Raw genomic sequence first — 24,992 nt, 5'->3', positions numbered from 1 at the left:
CCTCTGCTTCCTCCTCTGCTTCCTCCTCTGCTTCCTCTTCTGCTTCCTCTTCTGCTTCCTCTTCTGCTTCCTCCTCTGCTTCCTCCTCTGCTTCCTCCTCTGCTTCCTCTTCTGCTTCCTCTTCTGCTTCCTCTTCTGCTTCCTCTGCTTCCTCTTCTGCTTCCTCTTCTGCTTCCTCCTCAACTTCCTCTTCTGCATCCTCTTCTGCTTCCTCCTCTGCTTCCTCTTCTGCTTCCTCTTCTGCTTCCTCCTCTGCTTCCTCCTCTGCTTCCTCTTCTGCTTCCTCTTCTGCTTCCTCTTCTGCTTCCTCTTCTGCTTCCTCTTCTGCTTCCTCTTCTGCTTCCTCCTCAACTTCCTCTTCTGCATCCTCTTCTGCTTCCTCTTCTGATTCCTCTTCGGATTCCTCTTCTGCTTCCTCCTCTGATTCCTCTTCTGATTCCTCTTCTGCTTCCTCTTCTGATTCCTCTTCTGCTTCCTCCTCTGCTTCCTCCTCTGCTTCCTCCTCTGCTTCCTCCTCTGCTTCCTCTTCTGCTTCCTCCTCTGCTTCCTCCTCTCCTTCCTCCTCTGCTTCCTCTTCTGCTTCCTCCTCTGCTTCCTACTCTGCTTCCTCCTCTGCTTCCTCTTCTGTTTTTCTCTTCTGCTTCCTCCTCTGCTTCCTCCTCTGCTTCCTCCTCTGCTTCCTCCTCTGCTTCCTCTTCTGCTTCCTCCTCTGCTTCCTCCTCTGCTTCCTCTTCTACTTCCTCCTCTGCTTCCTCCTCTGCTTCCTCCTCTGCTTCCTCCTCTGATTCCTCCTCTGATTCCTCCTCTGCTTCCTCTTCTGCTTCCTCTTCTGCTTCCTCCTCTGTTTCCTCTTCTGCTTCCTCTTCTGATTCCTCTTCGGATTCCTCTTCTGCTTCCTCCTCTGATTCCTCTTCTGCTTCCTCTTCTGATTCCTCTTCTGCTTCCTCCTCTGCTTCCTCCTCTGCTTCCTCCTCTGCTTCCTCCTCTGCTTCCTCTTCTGCTTCCTCCTCTGCTTCCTCCTCTGCTTCCTCCTCTCCTTCCTCCTCTGCTTCCTCTTCTGCTTCCTCCTCTGCTTCCTACTCTGCTTCCTCCTCTGCTTCCTCTTCTGTTTTTCTCTTCTGCTTCCTCCTCTGCTTCCTCCTCTGCTTCCTCCTCTGTTTCCTCCTCTGCTTCCTCCTCTGCTTCCTCCTCTGCTTCCTCTTCTGCTTCCTCCTCTGCTTCCTCCTCTGCTTCCTCCTCTGCTTCCTCCTCTGCTTCCTCCTCTGCTTCCTCCTCTGATTCCTCCTCTGCTTCCTCTTCTGCTTCCTCCTCTGCTTCCTCCTCTGCTTCCTCTTCTGCTTCCTCCTCTGCTTCCTCCTCTGCTTCCTCTTCTGCTTCCTCCTCTGCTTCCTCCTCTGCTTCCTCTTCTACTTCCTCCTCTGCTTCCTCCTCTGCTTCCTCCTCTGCTTCCTCCTCTGCTTCCTCCTCTGATTCCTCCTCTGATTCCTCCTCTGCTTCCTCCTCAGCACCCGTCTGGTCTTCCTGGTGTCGGGCGGTCCGGGGCGCCCTCCTCTGTCGGGCCGCAGCGTAGCTCTCAGCCTTCGAGACAAACTGCGCAAACAGAAGGACTTTCTTATCTTCAAAGCCCGACGGGTCGACACGGTCGGTGAGTACCTGACAAACACGAGATCTTAGGGGAAGTTACAGTTAGTACCAACTGGGCGGGCTGGAGAGGGTAAAGTCTGGGGAGGGAAACTGCTTTAGGACTCTCCTAAAGGAGATCGCTGAGGAGGCGTCGGAGCTCCTTTCCTTAGTATCTCCTGGATTCAGACAGCTCTGCTCACATACTTACACACTGTTGGAATGGGCCCTGAATCTTTATTCAGCTGCCTCGGACTGTTTCCTGTAGCTTTGCTGACCCTTCCTCCTCTTCCTCCTCTTCCTCCTCTTCCTCAGTCTGCCAGCTGAACTGCTCCAGCCACGGCGAGTGCGACCCGTTCACTCGGCGGTGTCTGTGTCGTCCTTTCTGGATGGAGAACTTCATCAGAGCTCAGCTCGGAGACGCAGTCAGCAACTGTGGTGAGACCCTGATAAGGATGATGAGGAGGATAACAGGTCTTAATTTAAGCTTAAAATGTGTTGAAACAAACGTTCTGTTCTCAGAGTGGAGCGTGCTCTATGTGACCATAGCATCCTTCATGATCGTGGTTGCCTTGGCGACGGTTGTCTGGGCGACGGTGTGCTGCTGTAAGAGGTGAGTTTGGTGTTTTACTTCCTGAGAATATAAAACATGAGAATAAACAGCTTTTCGTGACATGTTTCTGTTCTCCGTCTCTCTGCGGCCGCCCGACGATGCTCAACCTTTCTGTTTCCTGGAAGGCGTAAGAGCAAAGTTCGCCGGAGCAAAAGTCGGTATAAGATGCTTGAAGCTGACGAACAAGACAGCCTGGAGCTTCAGCCGCCAAGAGCTGGTGAGAGCGCACACCGACACATCTGTAAGGCTCGGATCAGCTCTGAACCAGAGCAGAAGCTGCTCGGTTCACTTCAGTTTATTCTTTGTCCCAAAATGTCAGTTTGTGTGCAGCTATGTAGCAGCTATGTAGCAGCTATGTAGCAGCTTTGTAGCAGGGGTGTAGCAGCTATGTAGCAGCTGTGTAGCAGCTGTGTAGCAGATGTGCTGCAGCTATGTAGCAGCTATGTAGCAGCTATGTAGCAGCTTTGTAGCAGGGGTGTAGCAGCTATGTAGCAGCTGTGTAGCAGCTATGTAGCAGCTATGTAGCAGGGGGTTGTAGTAGCTATGTAACAGGGGTGTAGCAGCGGTGTAGCAGGGGTTGTAGCAGCTATGTAGCAGGGGTGTAGCAGCGGTGTAGCAGGGGTTGTAGCAGCTATGTAGCAGCGATGTAGCAGCGGTGTAGCAGCTGTGTAGCAGCTGTGTAGCAGCTATGCAGCAGCTATGTAGCAGGGTTGTAGCAGCTGTGTAGCAGCTGTGTAGCAGCTATGTAGCAGCTATGTAGCAGGGTTGTAGCAGCTGTGTAGCAGCTGTGTAGCAGCTATGTAGCAGCTATGTAGCAGGGTTGTAGCAGCTGTGTAGCAGCTGTGTAGCAGCTGTGCAGCAGCTGTGTAGCAGCTATGCAGCAGCTATGTAGCAGGGTTGTAGCAGCTGTGTAGCAGCTGTGTAGCAGCTATGCAGCAGCTATGTAGCAGGGTTGTAGCAGCTGTGTAGCAGCTATGTAGCAGCTGTGTAGCAGCTGTGTAGCAGCTATGTAGCAGGGTTGTAGTAGCTATGTAGCAGCTGTGTAGCAACTGTGCAGCAACTATGCAGTAGCTATGTAGCAGCTATGTAGCAGGGTTGTAGTAGCTATGTAGCAGCGGTGTAGCAGCTATGTAGCAGGGGTGTAGCAGCTATGTAGCAGCTATGTAGCAGCTATGTAGCAGCTATGTAGCAGGGGTGTAGAGACCCGACCTCAGATAAGAGGACGTTAACAAAAAGATGGAGAATCTCTGATATCAGAGTTCAGTCTGTTACAGATTCTACAGGCTGCCTGATGTTCACATACTTTATATTTATTCCTGGGTTTATATCCTAAAACCCATGAGAGCCATAAGCTGCTTTAACACCTTCTTCTTCCTCCAGCCCGTCTGAAGCCGGCCCCAGCTCCCACCTCCTCGGCCCTCATGCACTCGGACTCGGACCTGGACAGCGAGGAGGGGCAGGGCGGCGTCCCGTGGACGGAGCAGGAGCGCGGGCACCTGCTGCGGCCCCAGAACGGCGCCCTGAGGAACGGCCAGGGGCCGGCGAGGGCCAAGAAGCAGAGGGAGGAGCTGCTATAGCACCAGAGGAGGGGGGAGCTGCTCCGGCTCCTCGCTCCTCCTCCTCGCTCCTCCTCCATCCCTGAAGACTGTGAAAGGTGGAGGCACCACTGTGGATCCTGCTCCCACTCTGAGCCAGAGGGGGCGGAGCCGACTCACCTGAGAGACGCTTCACCTCCTGCTGCGATGACGCCTCCCTTAGCCACGCCCACACCCCGCCTCCCTTAGCCACGCCCACACCGAACACTGCCACGTCTGGACTGACGGAGGCCCAACACGAGCGAACAGAACCGCCTCCACCTGCATGAGGAGCGCCACGCCCTGCATGTTTGTGTGTCAGGTGTGTTTCTACTGCTGGAACCTGGAGTTTCTGCTGATTTAAAGGGAGAAGTTGAGCCAGAGTTGGACGCTCCGGTCCGTCTCATTAAAACTGTTAAAGGAGGGCCGAGCTGAACCCGTCTTCCTGCTTTTATCTGTCCCGGTGACGCTTTTCCTCAGTTTCTTCTTCTTGTTTTAAATGGGCGGTTTTTCCTTTTTTTTGAGTCTGTGAATGAAAAGACTTTAACGGTTGTTTTAAAGTCGCATCTTTTTTTTATGTTTGATCCATTCTGTCTCACTTTGAAGGGCATTAAGAAGGGAAGTGAAAAAGTTTGTGAATCTGTCCTTTAAGCTGTCGAACCGACTCGCCTGTGAGTGAAACTTGAATGAAGTCGAACAGCAGGAAACCTGAAGGATGCTTCCTCCTTTGATTTGCATAAACGTGCACGCCCATGGCGGCGGCGGCGCCGGAAACCTGTAACCGGCTGCGTGTCCCGCCCAGCCGGCCTCGTGTGACCACTGCATGCAGAATGTGAAACTGACTCGAGTCACTTTTTCTGTGTTGAATGTTACGAGTGATTCGGTTCAGCCCGTCGATCTGAGCACGTCTGTTTCTTCCTGCTGATGTCGCCTGTTTTTAATCGTTTATTCGGCCTTCTCCCGCCGTCCTGCGTGAGGCGAACCAAAATCAAGCGCACCCAAGTGCCACCAATCCAATCTGAAATAATGATATCACCTTCTTTTTTTTTACTCAGAAAAGGTTTTGGGGGATAAAAGCGAAAATGTTAATTCACATTTTTTCCCTGAAAAACTCTCCAAAGGTTTTTTTTTATCCTCGTTTGACGACACGAACTTCATCTTTTCTTCTGTTACATTTTGGGATTTCTGGAGGTAAACTGACTGTGAAGGCAGGACGAAGGGTCGATGGTTTCTGTTCTGAACCTGTTTTTAATGAAGGATCGTCCTCCTTCCGCTCTGTAATCTGAGCTGATCGAACTGGATCATCTGTAAATTAAAATAAAATGTTTTTGTTTTTGACTTTGGAAGCTTTTCTTGTAAAAACTGGACTGTATTAACATCTGTCTCGTTGTTCATTCTGGATGAAATTCTGAAACGGAGCTAGATAACGAAGGTCTTGGTTCATGAATGTCCCGTCTGTCTCCAGGAGAACCCCAAGGCTCAGTACTGGGCCCCACAGTCTCACAGGAACCGGGCTGTGTCTGTCTCTTTGTATCTGACTCAGTCTGACACCAGCTGCTGCTGCAGAACCCCCACAGAAGGTCCAGAACCCGGTCACATGACCCTCCTTCCTCACGGACCTCCACCGGCTGCCTGAATCAGATCCAGGTCCTGATGCTGCCAACAGAGAGACTTCTGGGTCTGCAGCAGCTGGTTAAACTCAGTCCTTCTGGACCTCTGAGTTCCTCTCAGGAACCTCGTCTGGTTCTGGTTCTTGTTCTGGTTCTGGTTCTGGTTCTGGTATCTCTACAAACAAGGCGGTCTCAGTCCAGAATGTTCTTCTCACTGGTGGTTCCATGAAGCTGGAACCAGCTACCAGCTGCTTAGCCTGGCGACGCCATCCTACGTACTTCCGCCCAAAGATTTTGGCTCCGCACATAGTCTGGCCCAACCCCCCTACCTCGGTTCGCTCAGTGTTTTGCCAATCAGCAAACAGTTGCGAGTGGTGACGCAGAACTCACGCGCGGAGTCCATTGTAGTCCATATAATTGTAGTTCAACCGCAGCGGAAATAAACATGGCGACGGAAGAACGCTAGAAGCTATCCATGAAGTTGTCTCAACTCTGGAGATCATTACACAATTAAAACAGAGCAAGAGGAATGCCTCGTCAATTTTGTTAGTGGCAAGGATGTCGTAGCTCTGCTTCCAACTGGCTTTGGGAAAAGTTTGATTTATCAAATGTTACCGGTATAATGAAAGCGGATGTGGGAAGCGTGATTCGCGAGCTAGAGCCTCGCGAGAGTAAGCATGAACCTCGGCGCATAACCAACGTCATTTCTAAACATTATGATTGGTTAAGGGAACTCCAATGAATTTAAGTTGCTGGGTAAGGTCCCGCCCTCCATGGAAACGGATTCCTCTTGGTTTTTCCAGACTGTTTGACGGAGTCAACAGTCGGCTTTCGCCCAGGCTACCAGCTGCTGTCTAACAAACATAACCTGCTCTTACTTTGGACTTCTGGACCGGTTCTACTTACAGATTCTTACATCTGTCTGTCTGCGACCTGAATAAATGTTTTCTCAGACTTTTGGACCCACTGTGGACATCTATATTCAAACCGGAAAGAATCAGGAGTGGTTTGTTCAAACTGTTTCATTTTCACAGGTCATCCCATCTCTAACCCTAACCCAAGGCTCGGTGCGGGGGCCCTTTTCTTTTCATTGGATCAATACATCACATTACGGTCATTCTGCAGACGCTTTTATCCAAAGCGACTTACAATCAGTGTGTTCCACATCGGTAGGCAAAAGAACTTCAGGTCACAAGAAATCAGAAGTGCATTTCCTTCCAAAAGCAAACAGCTCAGAGCAGAACTAGTGCTAGAGTAAGAGCGGTAAGTCAGGTACCGAGACACATGGGAAGACACTTTAGGAAACAAATAAGTGCGTAAGGAGCTGGGAGGAAACCGGTGATGTCCTCAGAGGGCGGATCTGGGTAGTGTTTCCTGAAGAGATGCCCTTTTCTTTCCATTGGATCGTCCCATCTCGTGGCTTTGATCGCCTCCACTGAACTGCATCCTCTAAGGACGGTAAAAAGAAGCTTTACAACACAAGTAACAGTAAAACAAAGTCGTATTCACAATAAAAACGACGCTCGGTGCCCCTTTAATCAGGGCATTTTGGAGCTGTTTCATTGATTAGATGACCACAACTCCTTTATCACCAGAAGAAGAGACACATTTTCTACTTGGATAACAAACAGGACTCGGGTTTGGACCGTATTTTGGACTTTATTTTAAACTCTTAATGTTTAAACCAGTGTTTGTGACTGAGCTGAAGCTTTAATAAACAGTAGAAAATGTTCACACGTTTATGTGTATTGGACAGAAACCGTAACGCCTGATCTGTAAGCAGGTCGGTGCGTTCGCTTTATTCCTCCTCATGTTTACTTCCTGTGAGTCGGCCTCGTGTTCCTGCACGGATCGGCTCACCCAGACTTCTGTAATCCGTCTTATCCCTGACTTTTATCAGCCCGTTAACCTCGGCAGTTGTCCTTTGCTGCTCCATTAACATCATGCTGCAGATGATGAGTCCATAACCGATGATGACGGCAAGTAAACACCCTCCAGCAGGAGCTCCATGGAAGGAGAGGCAGATATCAGACCGGATTTTTTTATTTTATTAAATTACAGAAGGAGATAAATTACATAATAACTGTCAACATCAGCAGCACAGAAAATGAAGAATAAAGGTACTTTTGCTGCTTTTCTTGTTCCATTTTCCTCAGGAGTTGGGTCTTTGAGTTGGGAAAGTCGTCAAACCTGAGCTGAGGTCCAGTTTGAAGCTGGAAACCAGTAGAATCTGCTGGTTTCTACAAGCTGATGGCAAGTCATCACAGCAGTGTGTTCTCTGGCAGAAGGAACTATTTAACGAGACATACAGCGCTCCACAAAGGATGCTTCTTAGGGTTAGGGTAACCTAACCCTAACCCTAGGCTCAGAGAGACTACCAGAGTGGCTCACAGCAACCATTTAAGCTAACATGACCGTTAAATATCTGTTCGTAATGAAACTTAAACTTAGTTGTCTTTTCATCGAACACATCATGATGCAAACAACTCTCTGCGCCATCTTTAATGTGTGCAAAGGATTGTGGGTGTTCTCAGAACTCAGATGATGCGCCGAAGCATCCTTAAAAACCTTAAAAACTTAAGTCCTCCATCGGGTCCTCAGAACTGTCCCTTTTGTGGGATTTTAATGGAGGGGCATCCTCCAAAGGAGCAGTTAAAGATCGACACAACTGGGAACTTCAGGATTCTTTGCAGCATCAGCAGGAATGTGAGCGATGGAAAGCAAATATTCAGACGGTTGGTTTACCAGCTGGTCCGTGTTCCAAACCTCACTCAGCCACTCCTCAGATTCTGGAAAGAAAAGTTTAGTTTCCTCTGTTGGGTGTTTGGGGAATGGAAGCCCGTTAAATATCCTAAAATCTTGGGGCGGTCGGTGGCGTAGTGGGTTGAGCAGCCGCCCCGTGTACAGAGGCTACAGTCCTCGCTGCCGCTGGCCCCGGTTCCAGTCCCGCTCCGAGCGGCCCTTTGCTGCGTGTCTTCCCCCTCTCTCTGCTTCCTGTCTCTCTCCAACTGTCCTGTCATTAAAGGCATAAAAAGCCCCCCCAAAAAATATTAAAAAATATATATATATATCCTAAAGTCTTAACTACAGGTTAAAAAAGTCAAATTATTAGACACAAAAGTCAGTCCAACACTTTGAGGCTTCCCACATCATCAGTCTACAGTTAAGTGTAGAGGAGTACGTCACCGTCATTCTGCTGAAAAAGCCTGAAAACAAGCGTTCACGTCGGTTTCAGCTCCTCGTCTTCTGTGTCTGGTTTGTTGTTCTGACAGCACCTCCAAACCAGGATCTTAAGGTGGACTCTGAGGTTGACGGTGGGACATGTGAGGACTCAGTTAGAAGCCTCGCAGCAGCGCTCTGAACAAGGAGTTTCCCAAAGAATCCCAATAATCCAGAGCTGATGGAGTAAAAGCAGGAAGAACAGTTTCCAGCTCAGAGCGGGACACGACGGGACTGAACTGTGAAATATTTCCTAAGAGATGAAAACAAGAGAAGCAGAGATTTGACACATGCATCCACAGTAAAAGCTGAGAGGAAGGTTAGCCCAAAGTTCCTGATAGAAGATTCATCAGAAAGCTGTCAGACATCCAACTTTTAACAGAGTCTGAGAAAGATCTGCAGCTTAGATACAGCTGAGTGTCATCTGCATAGTGGGAGGACATGTCCTTAAAGAGGGAGCAGATATAACAGGAACCATAAAGGCCCCAGAACTGGACCTGGAAAATATTTGAGCTGCACAGTCGGCCACAGAAGGACCTGATGGACCCCTGTGCACAAGTGGTTTATGAAAGCGTGAACTGCCCCTTTAGAGATGAGGCTGGGAGCTCAGAGCAGAGCCTTCCTGTAGAAAGGTCTGAAAGGAGGAGGCAGAGTTTATATAGAAGCTTCTGGGTTACGTCTGCTTTGGGAATTCATCTGATGTTTGAAGAGGAACTGGAAAGTTCTGCTGCCAAACAAGGAAGTAGACGGATCGATCTACTGTTTTTGGCCCATTTTCCCCCTCTGAGCTCACATATAAAGGCTGGCCGTGTGCAGTCCTGTCTAATTTCAACTTTGTGGCGCATATTTTCTGCATGCGCGGCTCTTTTCTCTCATTGCAGACGGTGCACGCGCAGGGTAACACGCTTCCTGTTTGGTTGTCATGATGGCACGCATGCAGAGGAAGAAGAAAAGCGCCGCTTTCAGCCTCTTTTTTTTTTTTTTAGAACTTTATTTGCAACAAAGCAGAATAACGACATATAAATGTGTACATAACGTTAAAAAAAGCCAGCCAAGGGGAGCATAAGGATAAGAATAATAAGAGAATGACAGTCACAAAACTCTTGCAAAAAGAAAACTAGATAGATAGATAGATAGATAGATGGATAGATAGATAGATAGATAGATAGATAGATAGATAGATAGATGGATAGATAGATAGATAGATAGATAGATGATATATAGATAGATAGATAGATAGATAGATAGATGGATAGATAGATAGATAGATAGATAGATAGATAGATAGATGGATAGATAGATAGATGGATAGATAGATAGATAGATAGATAGATGGATAGATAGATAGATAGATAGATAGATGATATATAGATAGATAGATAGATAGATAGATAGATGGATAGATAGATAGATAGATAGATAGATAGATAGATAGATGGATAGATAGATGGATAGATAGATAGATAGATAGATAGATGGATAGATAGATAGATAGATAGATAGATAGATAGATAGATAGATGGATGGATAGATAGATAGATAGATAGATAGATGGATAGATAGATAGATAGATAGATAGATAGATGATATATAGATAGATAGATAGATAGATAGATAGATGGATGGATAGATAGATAGATAGATAGATGGATAGATAGATAGATGGATAGATAGATAGATAGATAGATAGATAGATAGATAGATAGATAGATGATATATAGATAGATAGATAGATAGATAGATGGATAGATAGATAGATAGATAGATAGATAGATGGATAGATAGATAGATAGATAGATAGATAGACAGATAGATAGATAGATAGATAGATAGATAGATGGATGGATAGATAGATAGATAGATAGATGATAGATAGATAGATAGATAGATGGATAGATAGATAGATAGATAGATAGATGGATGGATGGATGGATGGATAGATAGATAGATAGATAGATAGATAGATAGATAGATACTTTATTGATCCCGAAGGAAATTCAAGCATCTAGTAGCAGACATAATAATAGCAATAAAAATGTTTATACAATTATAAACACTTTAAAAACAATCTAAGAATGAAAAAAAAACAATTTAAAAAAAGAAAAATAAATTTAAAACTATAAAGTGAGCAGTGAAATTCAGAAGTGCCATCACTGAGAGCTGCTGTACAGCCTGATGGCCGGAGGAACTAAAGAGTTTTTCAGTCTGTTGGTGGAGCAGGATTGGGACAGCAGGACTTTGACTATTAAACAAACTGACATATGTGCAAAGGAGTCTCGTGTAAAAAAAAACAAACAAATAAAACAAAGATTTAGGACAACAGTTCGTCCATAATCCCAAGTTGGGAACAAGCCCATATTGTTGTTTTTGCTTTATGATTAGTTGAAGGTTTAATTGTGAGCAAGTATTGCTTTAAGTCAATCAAAAAAACATAGAAATTCGGTTTTCTTTTCAAAAATTTGCATTTGTGTATGTGAAATTTAGCTTTGATAATTAATAAATGAATAAAGAAAAGCGCCGCTTTCAGACTCTTTTCCGTACGGAAGAGTATTAGGGCCAGGCATAAGAAAAAATTATAATATTTTGCCTGTCGAGAATAAAGTAATTAGATGATGGACCAGAGGAGTTGACTTTTATCTCGAAAATTCGACTTTATTCTCGACATGTCGACTTTACTTATATGGGCTTGTTCCCAATTTGGGATTATGGACGAACTGTTGTCCTAAATCTTTGTTTTATTTGTTTTTTTTTACACGAGACTCCTTGGCACATATGTCAGTTTGTTCAATAGTTTTCTTTTTGCAGGAGTTTTGTGACTTCCGTGCTGCCCTCTGCCTCCACGCTCCTTATATGGGAAAGGAATTAGTTGCGCGAACAAGGGCGGAAACGCGGCGCGGTGACAGCTGGGTAAAAAAACCCAAATACAGGAAGAACCCGACCGAAGCCCAGTCAGCTCCGCACACCTGCACACAGCGCACACCCGCGACGGTAAAAACGGACCAAATCACTGCTCGACCCGGTTAGCAGGTAAGCGGCTCCACGGGGCTCCGCCGCCGGGTTTGGGGGGAGCTGTGTCGGCTTTGGGCGTCAAAACCAAGCGGAACCAGACGGAGGCGCGTCCCCGCCGAATCATTCAGAAAATATTCGGTTTAAAGCGGTGTGATGCTGGCACAGAGCCGGCCGTTAGAGACGGTTAGAGACCGTTAGCTGACATGTTTCTGGGGCTGTTTTCCAGCCTTTCTGTCTGTCCTTCCTCTGAAATGAGGGAAGTTCATTTTTTTTCTGCAGAGCAACATTAGCTAACAGACACAGAGAGGGTGTGTGACACAACAAATCCAGGAAGCAGACACAGGACCGGTGTTATGCCGAAAAATGCATCCCCTGCTGGTCCCCTGCTTTAAAGAGTCTGGAATGGAATGATAGAACTACATTAGAATTTGTTTACCTGATTAAATTAACAGATACGAATTTCAACAAGTCCAAAATTGTCTCTAAAATTAAATTAAAATAGTAAGAATTTCATAGTTCTAGGTTAATTTTTTGGATTATTTTATCTGGGCTGCACTGAGTAAAGACTGATATTCATAGAAAATGTCTCCAACCGGCTTACTGCAAATAAGTGATGGTCACGGCCCTTTAGCTTTGGAATATTTGTACAATAATATAATAATAATAGGTGTAAGGGATGCTCTAAACTGTACAATTGTGGGATTATCATAAGTGTGCTGTACATGTATTATTCATCTACATGAAGAAAAAAGATGAACGAATGAAAAACCATTGCCAGCTCAATATCATCACTGTAACTTTATTGGAAAAATGTAATAATCCACACGCCTGAAACGCGTTTACGCGCGCTCCCGCGAATGGGGACGCATTTCTCGGCAGGCATGCACTTCTCGGCATTACACCTCTGGTGTCCCCGGGTTGCGGAGCCCCCCCAACCGGCCCCATTAACGCTGTTTCTACCACATTAACGGCCTCAAACACAAACTGTTCACCGGCGGCTGAAGGAAGCTGCTTCTCGGTGTTGTGTCGGACTTTGTACACCCCTCTAAATGCGTCCTCATCCCCGAAAGCAGCCGTCTGCCTCAAAGTTGACCTTATTTATGACAAATGTTCGGACATAATGTGACTAAATATGAGTTATTGCCCTTATATTTGCCGATGTTTGACCCTCGGGTGAGTGTTTGTGGTTCTGGGGGGGAGCTAAACTTGCCCGGGACACGGATTTGTCCGTAGCAGCCACCGGCTCGGTTAGCTAGCTTTAGCTTTAGCTTTAGCTGATGGAAAACCGATGATCCCATTAGCGTCAGCGGCTTGGACGTGATTTGTTGGAGGCTTCGGCTCACCTGGGAGCAGGGCCGGCCCAAGCCTTTATCGGGCCTTAAGCAGAATTTCATTTGGGGCCCCCCTACCATCACCTCAGCTCCAGATGCCTCATTATTCCACAGGCTGCACTGTTATGTGTGTAACGGACCCACAATCATTAGCATTATCTGTAATCATCTTGCATTATACAGGTGTCATTCTTGTTTTTAACCTTAAAGGGATAGCAAACTCATAAATATGATTTAATTAACTTCTACATAAAGAGTGATGTATAAGTCTGGCTCATTAATTTAACTATTTGAAAGTAACATCAGCAGGCTGGAGACTGCATTTATAGTAAACACGTTAAATAGTTTCATTTCTTTCAGATGTGCAATGGTGTGCAAAATGTTCAAAATACAAAATAGAATCAAATGACATTCACATTATCTTACAGAAAAATAAAGTTGTAATCAAAATTAAATACCTAAATAATAAATACAATACTTAAATCATTTTGCCCAACGGTGGCAGCAGCCAACAGGAGGCATAAATTAACCTAGTATTAGTATTTTGTCAACTTTATTTTTTTTTTCTGGTGTAATACAATTTCGTTTAAATTATTCAATGTTATTTTAATTTCTCTGGGGCCCCCTGGTGGCGTGGGGGCCCTAAGCGACTGCGTAGTTGGCATATGCCTTGGGCCGGCTCTGCCTGGGAGGAAGGTGAGGGCTCGGATCCACGGCCGCGGCCCGTGTATCCCTCCGCCACCGTGAAGAAAGTGTGTAGTGAGGAGGGGAGTGGAAGAAAAGGGGGCTGCACATGAAGAGATGGACGCGCCCTGCTGTATATCTGCCCCCCCCCCGGGGCAGGAGCCCCACACAGGCCTAACCTACTTCACTAACCCGAGCCAGAAACGTCTTGTTGTGCTTTCAGGAGGCGCACAAACATCTGGTTCAGGAGAAATTAGACCCATGAACCAGATGCTGATGTGCAGCCACATCTGGGGAACACCTGCATGAAACGGGTGGAAGGCGTGGAGCTCCAGTTTTCCTTGATTTATTCCACTGAATGTCCGTCCTCGGCTCCTTGGTTTAAAGGGACAGTTCGCCTCTTTAAAGGGACAGTTCGCCTCTTCTGACATGAAGCTGTGTAACATCCCATATCAGCAGCATCATTTCTGAACATCTTCTTACCCCCTGCTGCGTCCTGTGAGCAGAGTTCCAGCCTCGTTTTGGTGTTGATGAAGGTAGTCCGGCTAGTTGGCTGGGGTTTAAAAAATAAAGCGTCTTGCTTCTCAGAACAATATGCGTTCAACAGAGTAATACATTTGTATCACAAAATGGTTCTCCAGGAAAAAGTCAGAGCTCACAATCTCTTGGCCCTATTTTCTCTCCCTTCGTATCACTGCCTGCTGTGCAGAGCGAGCAGTATTTTGAGAGGAAAGGAGGGAGAAAATAATATATGTTCATAAATGATGTTGCTGATATGGGATGTTACACAGCTTCATGTCAGAAGAGGCGAACTGTCCCTTTAAGGAACAAGTCGAACGCTCATTAAGGGCTTTGTCTCTCTGTAAATTGGACGCATGGAGCTGTGTGACCCAGGAGGCCGGCGCAGGGCATCATGGGATTTGTTGTTTTCCTTTTTGTTTCTGCCTCCTCTGAACCTTCGGCTGCTTTAACGTCAGCAGGTTTCTGAAGGTTCTGGCTGCCTGATGTTCGGCCAACACACACAAGCTCATCTCGAGAAAAATATTTAGAGTGAAGCAGGATGTGCAGGAATCTGGGATCTGTGACTGCAGCAGAAGTTTTTCTGGTGTTGGTTTCTTCTCTGAGGCTCCTCCCTGAGCTGAGGGTGAGTCACCTGGGTGTGCTGACCTCTGGTTTCTGCAGGTAAAGGTCGCAGGGAGTGACTCCTGATTGGTTGGCCCTGCCTGAAGGTGTGCTGCTCTCCTGAGTGTCTCACTCCAGGCTGCTTTAATACAGACTCAGAAGCCTTTAGTTTAGATAGTTTTGGTGTTTTTAGACGGTGAGGAGCTCAGCAGGTGATATAAATGTCCAACACATCTGGAGCCGTGTTCCCTTCCCCCGGTCCACACCTGGAAACGATCCCACCAACATCTTTAGCTGGAAGTCCTCGTTCAGGAGGAAGCAGAACTTTAGGGCCCACATGGGTGTAAAATGGATGAAAAGGTTTGAAGGAGAACCTGCTGCTGATTGGACGCTTCAAACCGGATCGCTGTGACATCACTCAGGTGTGTGTTTGGTACCGGAGCGTCTCTGGGTCCATCAGTGAGAGTGGACGGCCTGACCCGGGACGGCCTGACCCTGGACGGCCTGACCCTGGACGGCCTGACCCGGGACGGCCTGACCCGGGACACCCTGCGGTGTCGGGTTACAGGTGTGTGTGGCGGGTTGTGTAACAGCTGCATAGCTTCACTCAGCGTGCTGAGGCCTGCTCACACACCTTCTCTTAAGGTGGAATTTACTCCTCAGGGACCAAATACCAAAGAGATGGTTCTGAACATGCATCTCTGAACCAGCAGGACGCACTGAGCGTGCTCAGGATGATTGACGGCGTGGAGATGCACACACAAACGGTACAGTTCTGTGGGATGCAGCCACAGATCCTCTGATTTACCCCTTTTTTTTTTTTTTTTTTTTTTCTCCTGGGGATCAACATGTTGAGCTCATGGAGCCTTTCAGCTGTTTGAGAGTGAACTGTGGTCAGTAGGTGGCGCTGTTGGCGACGCTGTAGGCCACGATCCAACAGAGACCCATGACCCAGAGGTCGCTGACTGAACCAGAGAAACATGGAGGGAGGTCTGCAGGAGTTCTGGTTGTTGTGTCAGTTTTGGTCAAATTTTGATCTCTGAGAGTTTCCATTGTTTCTGGTGGTGTAGCCCCTCCCCTACATATAAGCCCCGCCCCCTTGGATGGTGGAGCTCCTCCCCCCTCTGAAGGAAACTCTTTTCAGCAGCTCATATCCACGACCTCCTTCTTTGGGTCTCTGCCCAGATCTGAGCCCACAGCTGAGGAGCAAAGATGGAGCAGCAACCTGAATGCTTCTCCTTTCTCCTTCACCACGACGGACCGGAGCAGCGCCCTCATTACTGCTGACGGAGCCCCGATCCGTCTGTCCATCTCTGACTCCACCTCACCATCACTGAGATCCAGAGATACTGAAGCTCCTCCCCCTGAGGCAGGGAGGGTAAAAATGCTGCAGGAACTCTGGTTCTGGATGAAATGACCGGTGTCTGTAAGTGGGATAGAAACTCTGGTCCAAACGGGCCGGTCAGCTCTTTTTATCGGGTTCAGGCTCAGCTGCTCCAGTTCTGTCTGCTGCACCCCAGAGACCCACGGGCTCACTTTACCCTCAGCCGAGTCTGAAGGCTGCAGCAGAAGCAGCTGACTAACACACTCAGGTTTGTTCTGCGTGGATCTGATGACATCAGTGATACTCACTATTTATTTCACCAGAGCCACTTTGGCAGCAAAATCAAGGGAAGAGCCACTTTTACCACAACATACTAAAGTCCCCTTATGCAAATATGCATTTCTACATATAAAAAATAACCAACACAGCCAATACGTTTTTAATTCAGACCACATTTAGCTTAATACTGGGCTGAGCAGAAGCTGGCGTGCATGTCCTCGACTTTCTTCATGTTGTATTTGTAGTTTGTTGTTGTAATCACAGTGAGGCATTCAGGATGAGCATGGTTTCTTTGCTGTTTTGTCTTTTTTTTTATTTTTTATTTTTAATTAAAAACCGATCCATTGTGCCTTCATCTCGCTCTGGCTAAAGGAGCTAGCGTGCTCTGCGGTTTAAGCGGGCTGCGTTGCCAGGTTTAACAGTTCCCCCTTTAGGAAACACCATTAAGCCTTAATTAATACTTAATAAAAATACTTAATACTACAAAAATGCAAACTTAATAAAAATAGTTAATACTGTGCAGTATTCGCTGTGTGTTATTTGAAAAAATGTATTGTTACCATATTGTTATAAGCTGCTATGCGAGTGCGAGCTGCCAATTAGAGCTTGAGGAGCCGCGCAGTGAGCATCTCTGATTTTACATCATCCTGATTGGGTCGTTTTCTCTAACGAGCTCCAGCTCGTTAAGAGCCGCAGCGGAACTGCGACTCCTAAGTTGTTCTCGGTTAAAGAGGTCGGTCTGAACAATGAGAACACTTTCTGTCTCCTCACCTGTGTCTCCTCACTTGTGTCTCCTCACCTGACAGGTATGGCAGAGTTGGCGAGTCTGGTGCAGCGGCTGGAGGTGGCGGTGGGCCGTCTGGAGGGCATGTCGGGGGGCAGCGGCGGAGGCTCCGCTGGGGGAGGTAACCTGAGCAACACATCCGGTGCTCTTTTTATTCGCTCTGAAACCAAAGAAACGACGCGTCCTCTGTTCTCTCCTCTCGCAGCTGTGTCGGCGTTCGTCGAGGCTTTCGATGAGATCGTCCGCGGACCCTTGGCTCAGTACTTCTCCCTCAGCCAGAAGATCGGCGGAGACGTCCTGAAGCACGTGAGTGTTAAACCGGCAGGTTCTCAATCTGTTCCGACGCTTCAGCTCGCAGTGAGACGTCCCGTCGGTGTCGAGGATCTTTGTTTGAAACCTTGTGACTCTTCCTCCTTCAGGCGGAGATGATGAAGCAGGCGTTCTCCAGTCAGAGGCAGCTCCTCGTCACAGCCTCGTCCTCCCAGAAGCCCTCCGACGTGAGTAACACACACACACACACGATGGCTGTGTTCGAAACCGCATGCTACATACTGCATACTGCATGCTACATACAACATACTGCATGCTACATACTACATGCTACATACTGCATACTGCATGCTACATACTGCATACTGCATACTACATGCTGCATACTGCATGCTACATACTACATGCTACATACTGCATACTGCATGCTACATACTGCATACTGCATACTACATGCTGCATACTGCATACTTAAATACTGCATACTACATACTGCATACTTAAATACTGCATACTTAAATACTGCATACTTAAATACTGCATACTTAAATACTGCATACTGCATGCTACATACTGCATACTGCATACTACATACTGCATACTGAAATACTGCATACTTAAATACTGCATACTACATACTGCATACTTAAATGCTGCATACTACATGCTGCATACTGCATGCTACATACTGCATACTACATACTACATAACTACATACTGCATACTACATACTTATATACTGCATACTACATACTTAAATACTGCATACTCATCGATCAGACAGCATGCAGAGCGTTTACCCACAATGCATTTCGCTCCTGCCCGAGCAGAAATCAGCCGGCCTGAAGCTGATTTCTCTTAAGCTCTAAACTCTGTAAACTTTAGCAACATTTGAAACATTTTCAGGAGAGAAAGTAGTCGTTTAGATCCCCAACGTGTTGAAAACCTGACAAAATACCGGCTGTTTACAATTTTGTTCCCATGAATTCGGCGCTACTAAAGCTAGCCGCAGTGAGCTAACGCACTTCCTGTTATTTTCACAAAATAAAATACCCGTTGCCTTTTATCACAGGGAAAGCCATTACCATACAATTGGTGCTTTTGTTTTGAAAACAGGAAGTGAACCTACCCTCGTTGTAGCTAGCTTGAAACTGCCGTTTTGACAGGAAATGACGATCGGCGACGTTACGTTGCATCTTGGGTAGTTTGAGTATGAGTAGTAACCTCATGATGCATACCCAACATTTAGGAGAATCTAGGATGCATCCGGGAACTTAAAAAAAGTTAAAGTTGGTATGAGTAATAGGAGAAGTAGGCGGTTTCGAACACAGCCGCTGTTTCTGTATCCCTGTGAGGACGCTTCATATCTGAGCTGAAATGACAGTCCGGTTAGATTCTTTATTTAAGTCTGAGAGACGCTCGTCTGTCACTGTTACTAGTAACATAAGCTAGTCTTTGTTGTTGTTGTTTATTGCTTTGTGAATTACACGCTCAAACCAGAAGCTGTTTGTTTACTCCTGCAGGCGGTTCTGACCACCCTGCTGCAGCCCGTCTCCAGAGCCATCCAGCAGGTCCAGGCGTTCCGCGAGCAGAACCGAACCTCCCCGCTGTTCAACCACCTGTCGGCCGTCAGCGAGAGCGTCCCCGCCCTGGGATGGGTCGCCATGGTGAGACCAGAACGTGTCACAGACGCATCAGAACGACCACCGCTGAGGAGGTTCAGGTCCATAAATCCAGATGTTTTGTTAATGCCAACCTCTGTCTGTGTCCAGGCTCCCAAACCGTGTCCCTACGTCAAAGAGATGCAGGACGCCGCCATGTTCTACACCAACCGCGTGCTCAAGGACTACAAGGAGAAGTGGGTGAAGCTTTACTTCCTGTTTCCTGTTTCAGCTGCTCGCCACTGCCTGGTTAACGTATTTAGCATGGTATAACGTGGGTTAACATGGTTGTGGTTTAACGTGTTTGTGGTCATCGTGGGTTAACGTATTTAACGTGGTTATCGTGGGTTAACGTATTTAACGTGGTTATTGTGGGTTATGGTGGGTTATGGTGGGTTAACGTGGTTATCGTGGGTTAACGTGTTTAACGTGGTTATCGTGGGTTATCGTGGTTTAACGTGGTTATCGTGGGTTAACGGGTTTAACGTGGTAAACGTGTTTGTTTATCATGTATAACGGGGTTAACATGTTTATCGGGGGTTAACGTTTTTAACGTGGTTATCGTGGGTTAACGGGTTTAACGTGGGTTATCGTGGGTTAACGTTGGTTATCGTGGGTTAACGGGTTTAACGTGGTAAACGTGTTTGTTTATCGTGTATAACGGGGTTAACATGTTTATCGGGGGTTAACGTTTTTAACGTGGTTATCGTGAGTTAACGGGTTTAACGTGGGTTATCGTGGGTTAACGTGGGTTATCGTGGTTATCGTGGGTTAACGTGGTTATCGTGGTTTAACGTGGTTATCGTGGGTTAACGTGGTTATCGTGGTTTAACGTGGTTATCGTGGGTTAACGGGTTTAACGTGGTAAACGTGTTTGTTTATCGTGTATAACGGGGTTAACATGTTTATCGGGGGTTATCGTTTTTAACGTGGTTATCGTGGGTTAACGGGTTTAACGTGGGTTATCGTGGGTTAACGTGGTTATCGTGGTTTAACGTGGTTATCGTGGTTTAACGTGGTTATCGTGGGTTAACGGGTTTAACGTGGGTTATCGTGGGTTAACGTTGGTTATCGTGGGTTAACGGGTTTAACGTGGTAAACGTGTTTGTTTATCGTGTATAACGGGGTTAACATGTTTATCGGGGGTTATCGTTTTTAACGTGGTTATCGTGGGTTAACGGGTTTAACGTGGGTTATCGTGGGTTAACGTGGTTATCGTGGTTTAACGTGGTTATCGTGGTTTAACGTGGTTATCGTGGTTTAACGTGGTTATCGTGGGTTAACGGGTTTAACGTGGGTTATCGTGGGTTAACGTTGGTTATCGTGGGTTAACGGGTTTAACGTGGTAAACGTGTTTGTTTATCGTGTATAACGGGGTTAACATGTTTATCGGGGGTTAACGTTTTTAACGTGGTTATCGTGAGTTAACGGGTTTAACGTGGGTTATCGTGGGTTAACGTGGGTTATCGTGGTTATCGTGGGTTAACGGGTTTAACGTGGGTTAACGTGGTTATCGTGGTTTAACGTGGTTATCGTGGGTTAACGTGGTTATCGTGGTTTAACGTGGTAAACGTGTTTGTTTATCGTGTATAACGGGGTTAACATGTTTATCGGGGGTTATCATTTTTAACGTGGTTATCGTGGGTTAACGGGTTTAACGTGGGTTATCGTGGTTATCGTGGTTTAACGTGGTTATCGTGGTTTAACGTGGTTATCGTGGGTTAACGGGTTTAACGTGGTTATCGTGGTTTAACGTGGTTATCGTGGGTTAACGGGTTTAACGTGGTAAACGTGTTTGTTTATCGTGTATAACGGGGTTAACATGTTTATCGGGGGTTAACGTTTTTAACGTGGTTATCGTGGGTTAACGGGTTTAACGTGGGTTATCGTGGTTATCGTGGGTTAACGTGGTTATCGTGGTTTAACGTGGTTATTGTGGTTTAACGTGGTTATCGTGGTTATCGTGGGTTAACGGGTTTAACGTGGGTTATCGTGGGTTAACGTGGTTATCGTGGGTTAACGTGGTTATCGTGGTTTAACGTGGTTATCGTGGTTATCGTGGGTTAACGGGTTTAACGTGGTAAACGTGTTTGTTTATCGTGTATAACGGGGTTAACATGTTTATCGGGGGTTATCGTTTTTAACGTGGGTTATCGTGGGTTAACGTGTTTTACATTGTTAACGTCGGATAAATGAGGGCAGCGGGCTGAATTCTCGGGTTCAGCTCAGAGACGTTATTCTGACTTCTGACCTTTGTCTCGTCCTCAGGGATAAGACACACGTGGACTGGGTGAAGGCCTACGTGTCCATCTGGACCGAGCTGCAGAACTACATCAAACAGCACCACACCACCGGGGTGACCTGGAGCAAGACCGTGAGTCTAATTCTGCCTCAAATCTTTATTTAAACTTTAAACTTTGGGAAACAGATGTTTATCAGAATGACCTTTAGACGCCTGAGTTTGACTTTTTTTCTTTTTTCAGCTGATGATTGTTGTTTTTATTAAAGTTGTATTTGGCTCCTCCCCCTCAGGGTCCCGTGGCCTCGGCAGGTGCAGCTCCGCCCCCTCCAGCCGGCGGCTGCCCCCCACCTCCTCCCCCTGGACCCCCGCCTCCCGCCATGGACCTGAGCGGATCTGGCGGCGGCGGCGATGGCGGCGACGACAACCGGAACGCCCTGTTCGCCTCCATCAACAAGGGGTCGGACATCACCAAAGGTAGGTGGGCGGAGTCACAGCCGCTGTCGGGGTCAGACGCCATCGACACGTTTGTTTGTTTGTTTGTTTATTTATTTATTTATGTATTTATTTATTTATTAATATTTACATTTCTGTTTAATTTTTATTTTAATGAACTATTATTATTTTTAATGAATGAATTAACTGAATTGTTAAAAAATGTGAAATTTAATCCGGTTAATTTTGGATTTTTTTAAACTTTAAAATGTTTAAAACTCCCCAAATAAATAAAAATGTATTTATATTATTATAATATAAATATTATTTTAATATTTAAAATAATAAATAAAAGAATTAAAATTGTTTTAAAAGCTGCATTTTGTTTCTTTATTTCCGTTTTAATCGTAGTTTGGAACGCCCCACATCAATAATAATGCATGGTCACACGTTCGTGCTCGTGGTCGCGTGCACGCACCTGCGGTTTGTTGGACCAACACTTTCCTTCTCAAACCTTTTCAGGTCTGAAGCACGTCAGCGACGACAAGAAGACCCACAAAAACCCGACTCTGAGGGGTCAGGCCGCTCCGGTGCGCTCCGGGCCCAAACCCTTCGCCTCGCCCTCCCCCCGCCCCGCGCCGCACTCCGCCGCCGCCCCCTCGCTGCCGCCGGTTCTGGAGCTGGACGGAAAGAAGTGGAAAGTGGTGAGTTGTTGCTGTTTGAGCTCGGTTGGCTCCGGAAAAGGTGCGGGTTAAATTCTTCTTCTTCTCTGATCCGACTCTGTTTTCTTCTTCTGGGCTTCAGGAGAACCAGGACGGCGTCCAGAACCTGGTGATCAGCGACACCGAGCTCAAGCAGGTGGTTTACGCCTACAAGTGCAACAAGAGCACCCTGCAGGTTAAAGGCAAAATCAACTCCATCACCATCGGTAAGAACACAGCTTTACCCGGAACATTTAGCTCCAGAACAGCACCAGGTTCTGTTTGTGGAGTCTCTAACCCGACAGAACCGGGCCGAAACCGTCTGAAGCAGCGACGTAAAGAGACAAGTTAAAGGCTGTGTTCGAACCCGCCTACTACATGCTACATACTCATCGATCAGACAGTATGCAGAGCGTCTACCCACAATGCACTTCGCTCCTGCCCGAGCCGAAATCAGCCGGCCTGAAGCTGATTTCTCTTAAGCTCTAAACTCTGTAAACTTTAGCAACATTTGAAACATTTTCAGGTGAGAAAGTAGTCGTTTAGATCCCCAACGTGTTGAAAACCTGACAAAATACCGGCTGTTTACAATTTTGTTCCCACGAATTCGGCGCTACTAAAGCTAGCCGCAGTGAGCAACGCACTTCCTGTTATTTTCACAAAATAAAATACCCGTTGCCTTTTATCATAGGGAAAGCCATTACCATACAATTGGTGCTTTTGTTTTGAAAACAGGAAGTGAACCTACCCTCGTTGTAGCTAGCTTGAAACTGCCGTTTTGACAGGAAATGACGATCGGCGACGTCACGTTACGTTGCATCTTGGGTAGTTTGGGTATGAGTAGTAACCTCATGATGCATACCCAACATTTCAGAGAATCTAGTATGCATCCGGGAACTTAAAAAAAGTTAAAGTTAGCAGGAGGTTTCTAACACAGCCAAAGTTGAGCCTTTTTCTTGTTATCGGGTCAGAAAGAGTTTCACAGCTGGACTCTGAGAGAAGTTGTTAGAGCTGTAGCCACATTTGGTGCTGACCGCTGCGTCTCCCACAGATAACTGTAAGAAAATGGGGCTGGTGTTCGACGACGTCGTCGGCATCGTGGAGGTCATCAACTGCAGAGACGTCAAGGTCCAGGTGAGGAAACCCGGGGACGCCGCGGTGTTCACGGGCACGCCGCTAACGTGTTTAACCTCGTTGCCTTTCGTTGCCTGAAGGTCATGGGGAAGGTCCCGACCATCTCCATCAACAAGACGGACGGCTGCCATGTTTACCTGAGCGGCGACTCTCTGAGCTGCGAGATCATCAGCGCCAAGAGCTCCGAGATGAACATCCTGGTTCCCAACAAGGACGGAGAATTCGTGAGTCGCTCAGGAAGCTTTGAGTCGTGTGTGCTAAGCTACGCTAACCTGCTCTCTTTGTGCTAAGCTACGCTAACCTGCTCTCTCCTGCTCTCTGTGTGCTAAGCTACGCTAGCCTGCTCTCTGTGTGCTAAGCTACGCTAACCTGCTCTCTGTGTGCTAAGCTACGCTAACCTGCTCTGTGTGCTAAGCCACGCTAACCTGCTCTCTTTGTGCTAAGCTACGCTAACCTGCTTTCTCCTGCTCTCTGTGTGCTGAGCTACGCTAACCTGCTCTCTGTGTGCTAAGCTACGCTAACCTGCTCTCTGTGTGCTGAGCTACGCTAACCTGCTCTGTGTGTGCTAAGCTACGCTAACCTGCTCTCTCTTTATGCTATGCTAAGCTAACCTGCTCTTTTCTGTGTGTTCAGACGGAGATTCCTGTTCCGGAGCAGTTCAAGACCGTCTGGGACGGCAAGAGGCTCGTTACCACAGCAACAGAGATCGCCGGGTAGAGCGGGCCCCGCCCTTCGCCACACCACCCCACCCCGACTGATCGACCCGTCCCACCCCCACCAGCTAACTGTCACACTGTAGACTGAGAATTCATGAATTAACCCCCCCTCCTCCCCTCCTGATCAGCCAATCACAGCTGCAGCTGCTCCTTCCATTCGCCAATGAGAGGGCTGCTCGCTCTCTGGAGCAGATCCTCCAGCCAATCAGCAGCGAGCAGCTCGATGCCGTTTCATATTTCTGTCTGAAAGCCGAGCACGTAGATTAGCTTCTCTGCAGCCGGTCAGGATGCTTCCTCCTCTTCCTCCTCCTTCTCCTTCTTTTCCTCATTTTATGCAATTCCCCGGTGAGGCACTTATAAAACAACCACTCAGAGCATCATATCACCTCCACTGCGTGCAGCAACTAGAAGGTCCAGTGGGCAAAGTCGGTTCTGAGGATTCAAACATGAAGCCGGGAGGTTAACATTCCCAGTTTCCCCTTCAGGACGTTCCCAAAATGTTAGAAACATTCCACGTTAGAGAAGGTTAGACGGGCTGCACCTTTACTCACATGCACAGATCAGTGATTGTCTGTAAACTTCTGATCATCTTTACTAAATTTCTTTTCTTTATTTTTTGGGTCCAACATCATCAGTACTGAGACATCATTAAACTGTTGCAATAAAC

At 46.9% G+C, this 24,992-nt stretch overlaps 2 protein-coding genes across 2 annotated transcripts in view; both read left to right on the top strand.

The window, feature by feature from the left end:
- kiaa0319l (KIAA0319-like ortholog) overlaps positions 1-5,145 on the top strand; it is a 37,626-nt gene extending 32,481 nt beyond the window's left edge. Inside the window, exons 21-25 of the mRNA XM_075449328.1 lie at positions 1,506-1,645; positions 1,936-2,058; positions 2,143-2,233; positions 2,359-2,450; positions 3,614-5,145. Of these exons, the coding sequence (XP_075305443.1) occupies positions 1,506-1,645; positions 1,936-2,058; positions 2,143-2,233; positions 2,359-2,450; positions 3,614-3,810 (643 nt within the window). The 3' untranslated portion in view covers positions 3,811-5,145. The remainder of the gene's footprint in view (positions 1-1,505; positions 1,646-1,935; positions 2,059-2,142; positions 2,234-2,358; positions 2,451-3,613) is intronic.
- Positions 5,146-11,527: 6,382 nt separating this feature from the next.
- Positions 11,528-24,991, top strand: cap1 (CAP, adenylate cyclase-associated protein 1 (yeast)). Its single transcript, XM_075450025.1, has 13 exons — positions 11,528-11,663; positions 17,192-17,290; positions 17,375-17,475; positions 17,589-17,666; positions 18,963-19,106; positions 19,212-19,297; positions 21,369-21,474; positions 21,633-21,816; positions 22,297-22,478; positions 22,579-22,702; positions 23,527-23,609; positions 23,690-23,833; positions 24,243-24,991. Exons 2-13 carry the CDS (start codon positions 17,194-17,196, stop codon positions 24,324-24,326), a joined length of 1,413 nt encoding a protein of 470 aa, XP_075306140.1. The 5' UTR covers positions 11,528-11,663; positions 17,192-17,193; the 3' UTR covers positions 24,327-24,991.
- The last annotated feature ends 1 nt before the right edge of the window (position 24,992 follows it).

The sequence above is a fragment of the Odontesthes bonariensis genome, chromosome 18 (assembly GCF_027942865.1).
Source record: "Odontesthes bonariensis isolate fOdoBon6 chromosome 18, fOdoBon6.hap1, whole genome shotgun sequence".
Taxonomy (NCBI): domain Eukaryota; kingdom Metazoa; phylum Chordata; class Actinopteri; order Atheriniformes; family Atherinopsidae; genus Odontesthes; species Odontesthes bonariensis.
Note: the sequence above shows the minus strand (reverse complement) of the source record. Positions and strands in the feature narration are given on the sequence as shown.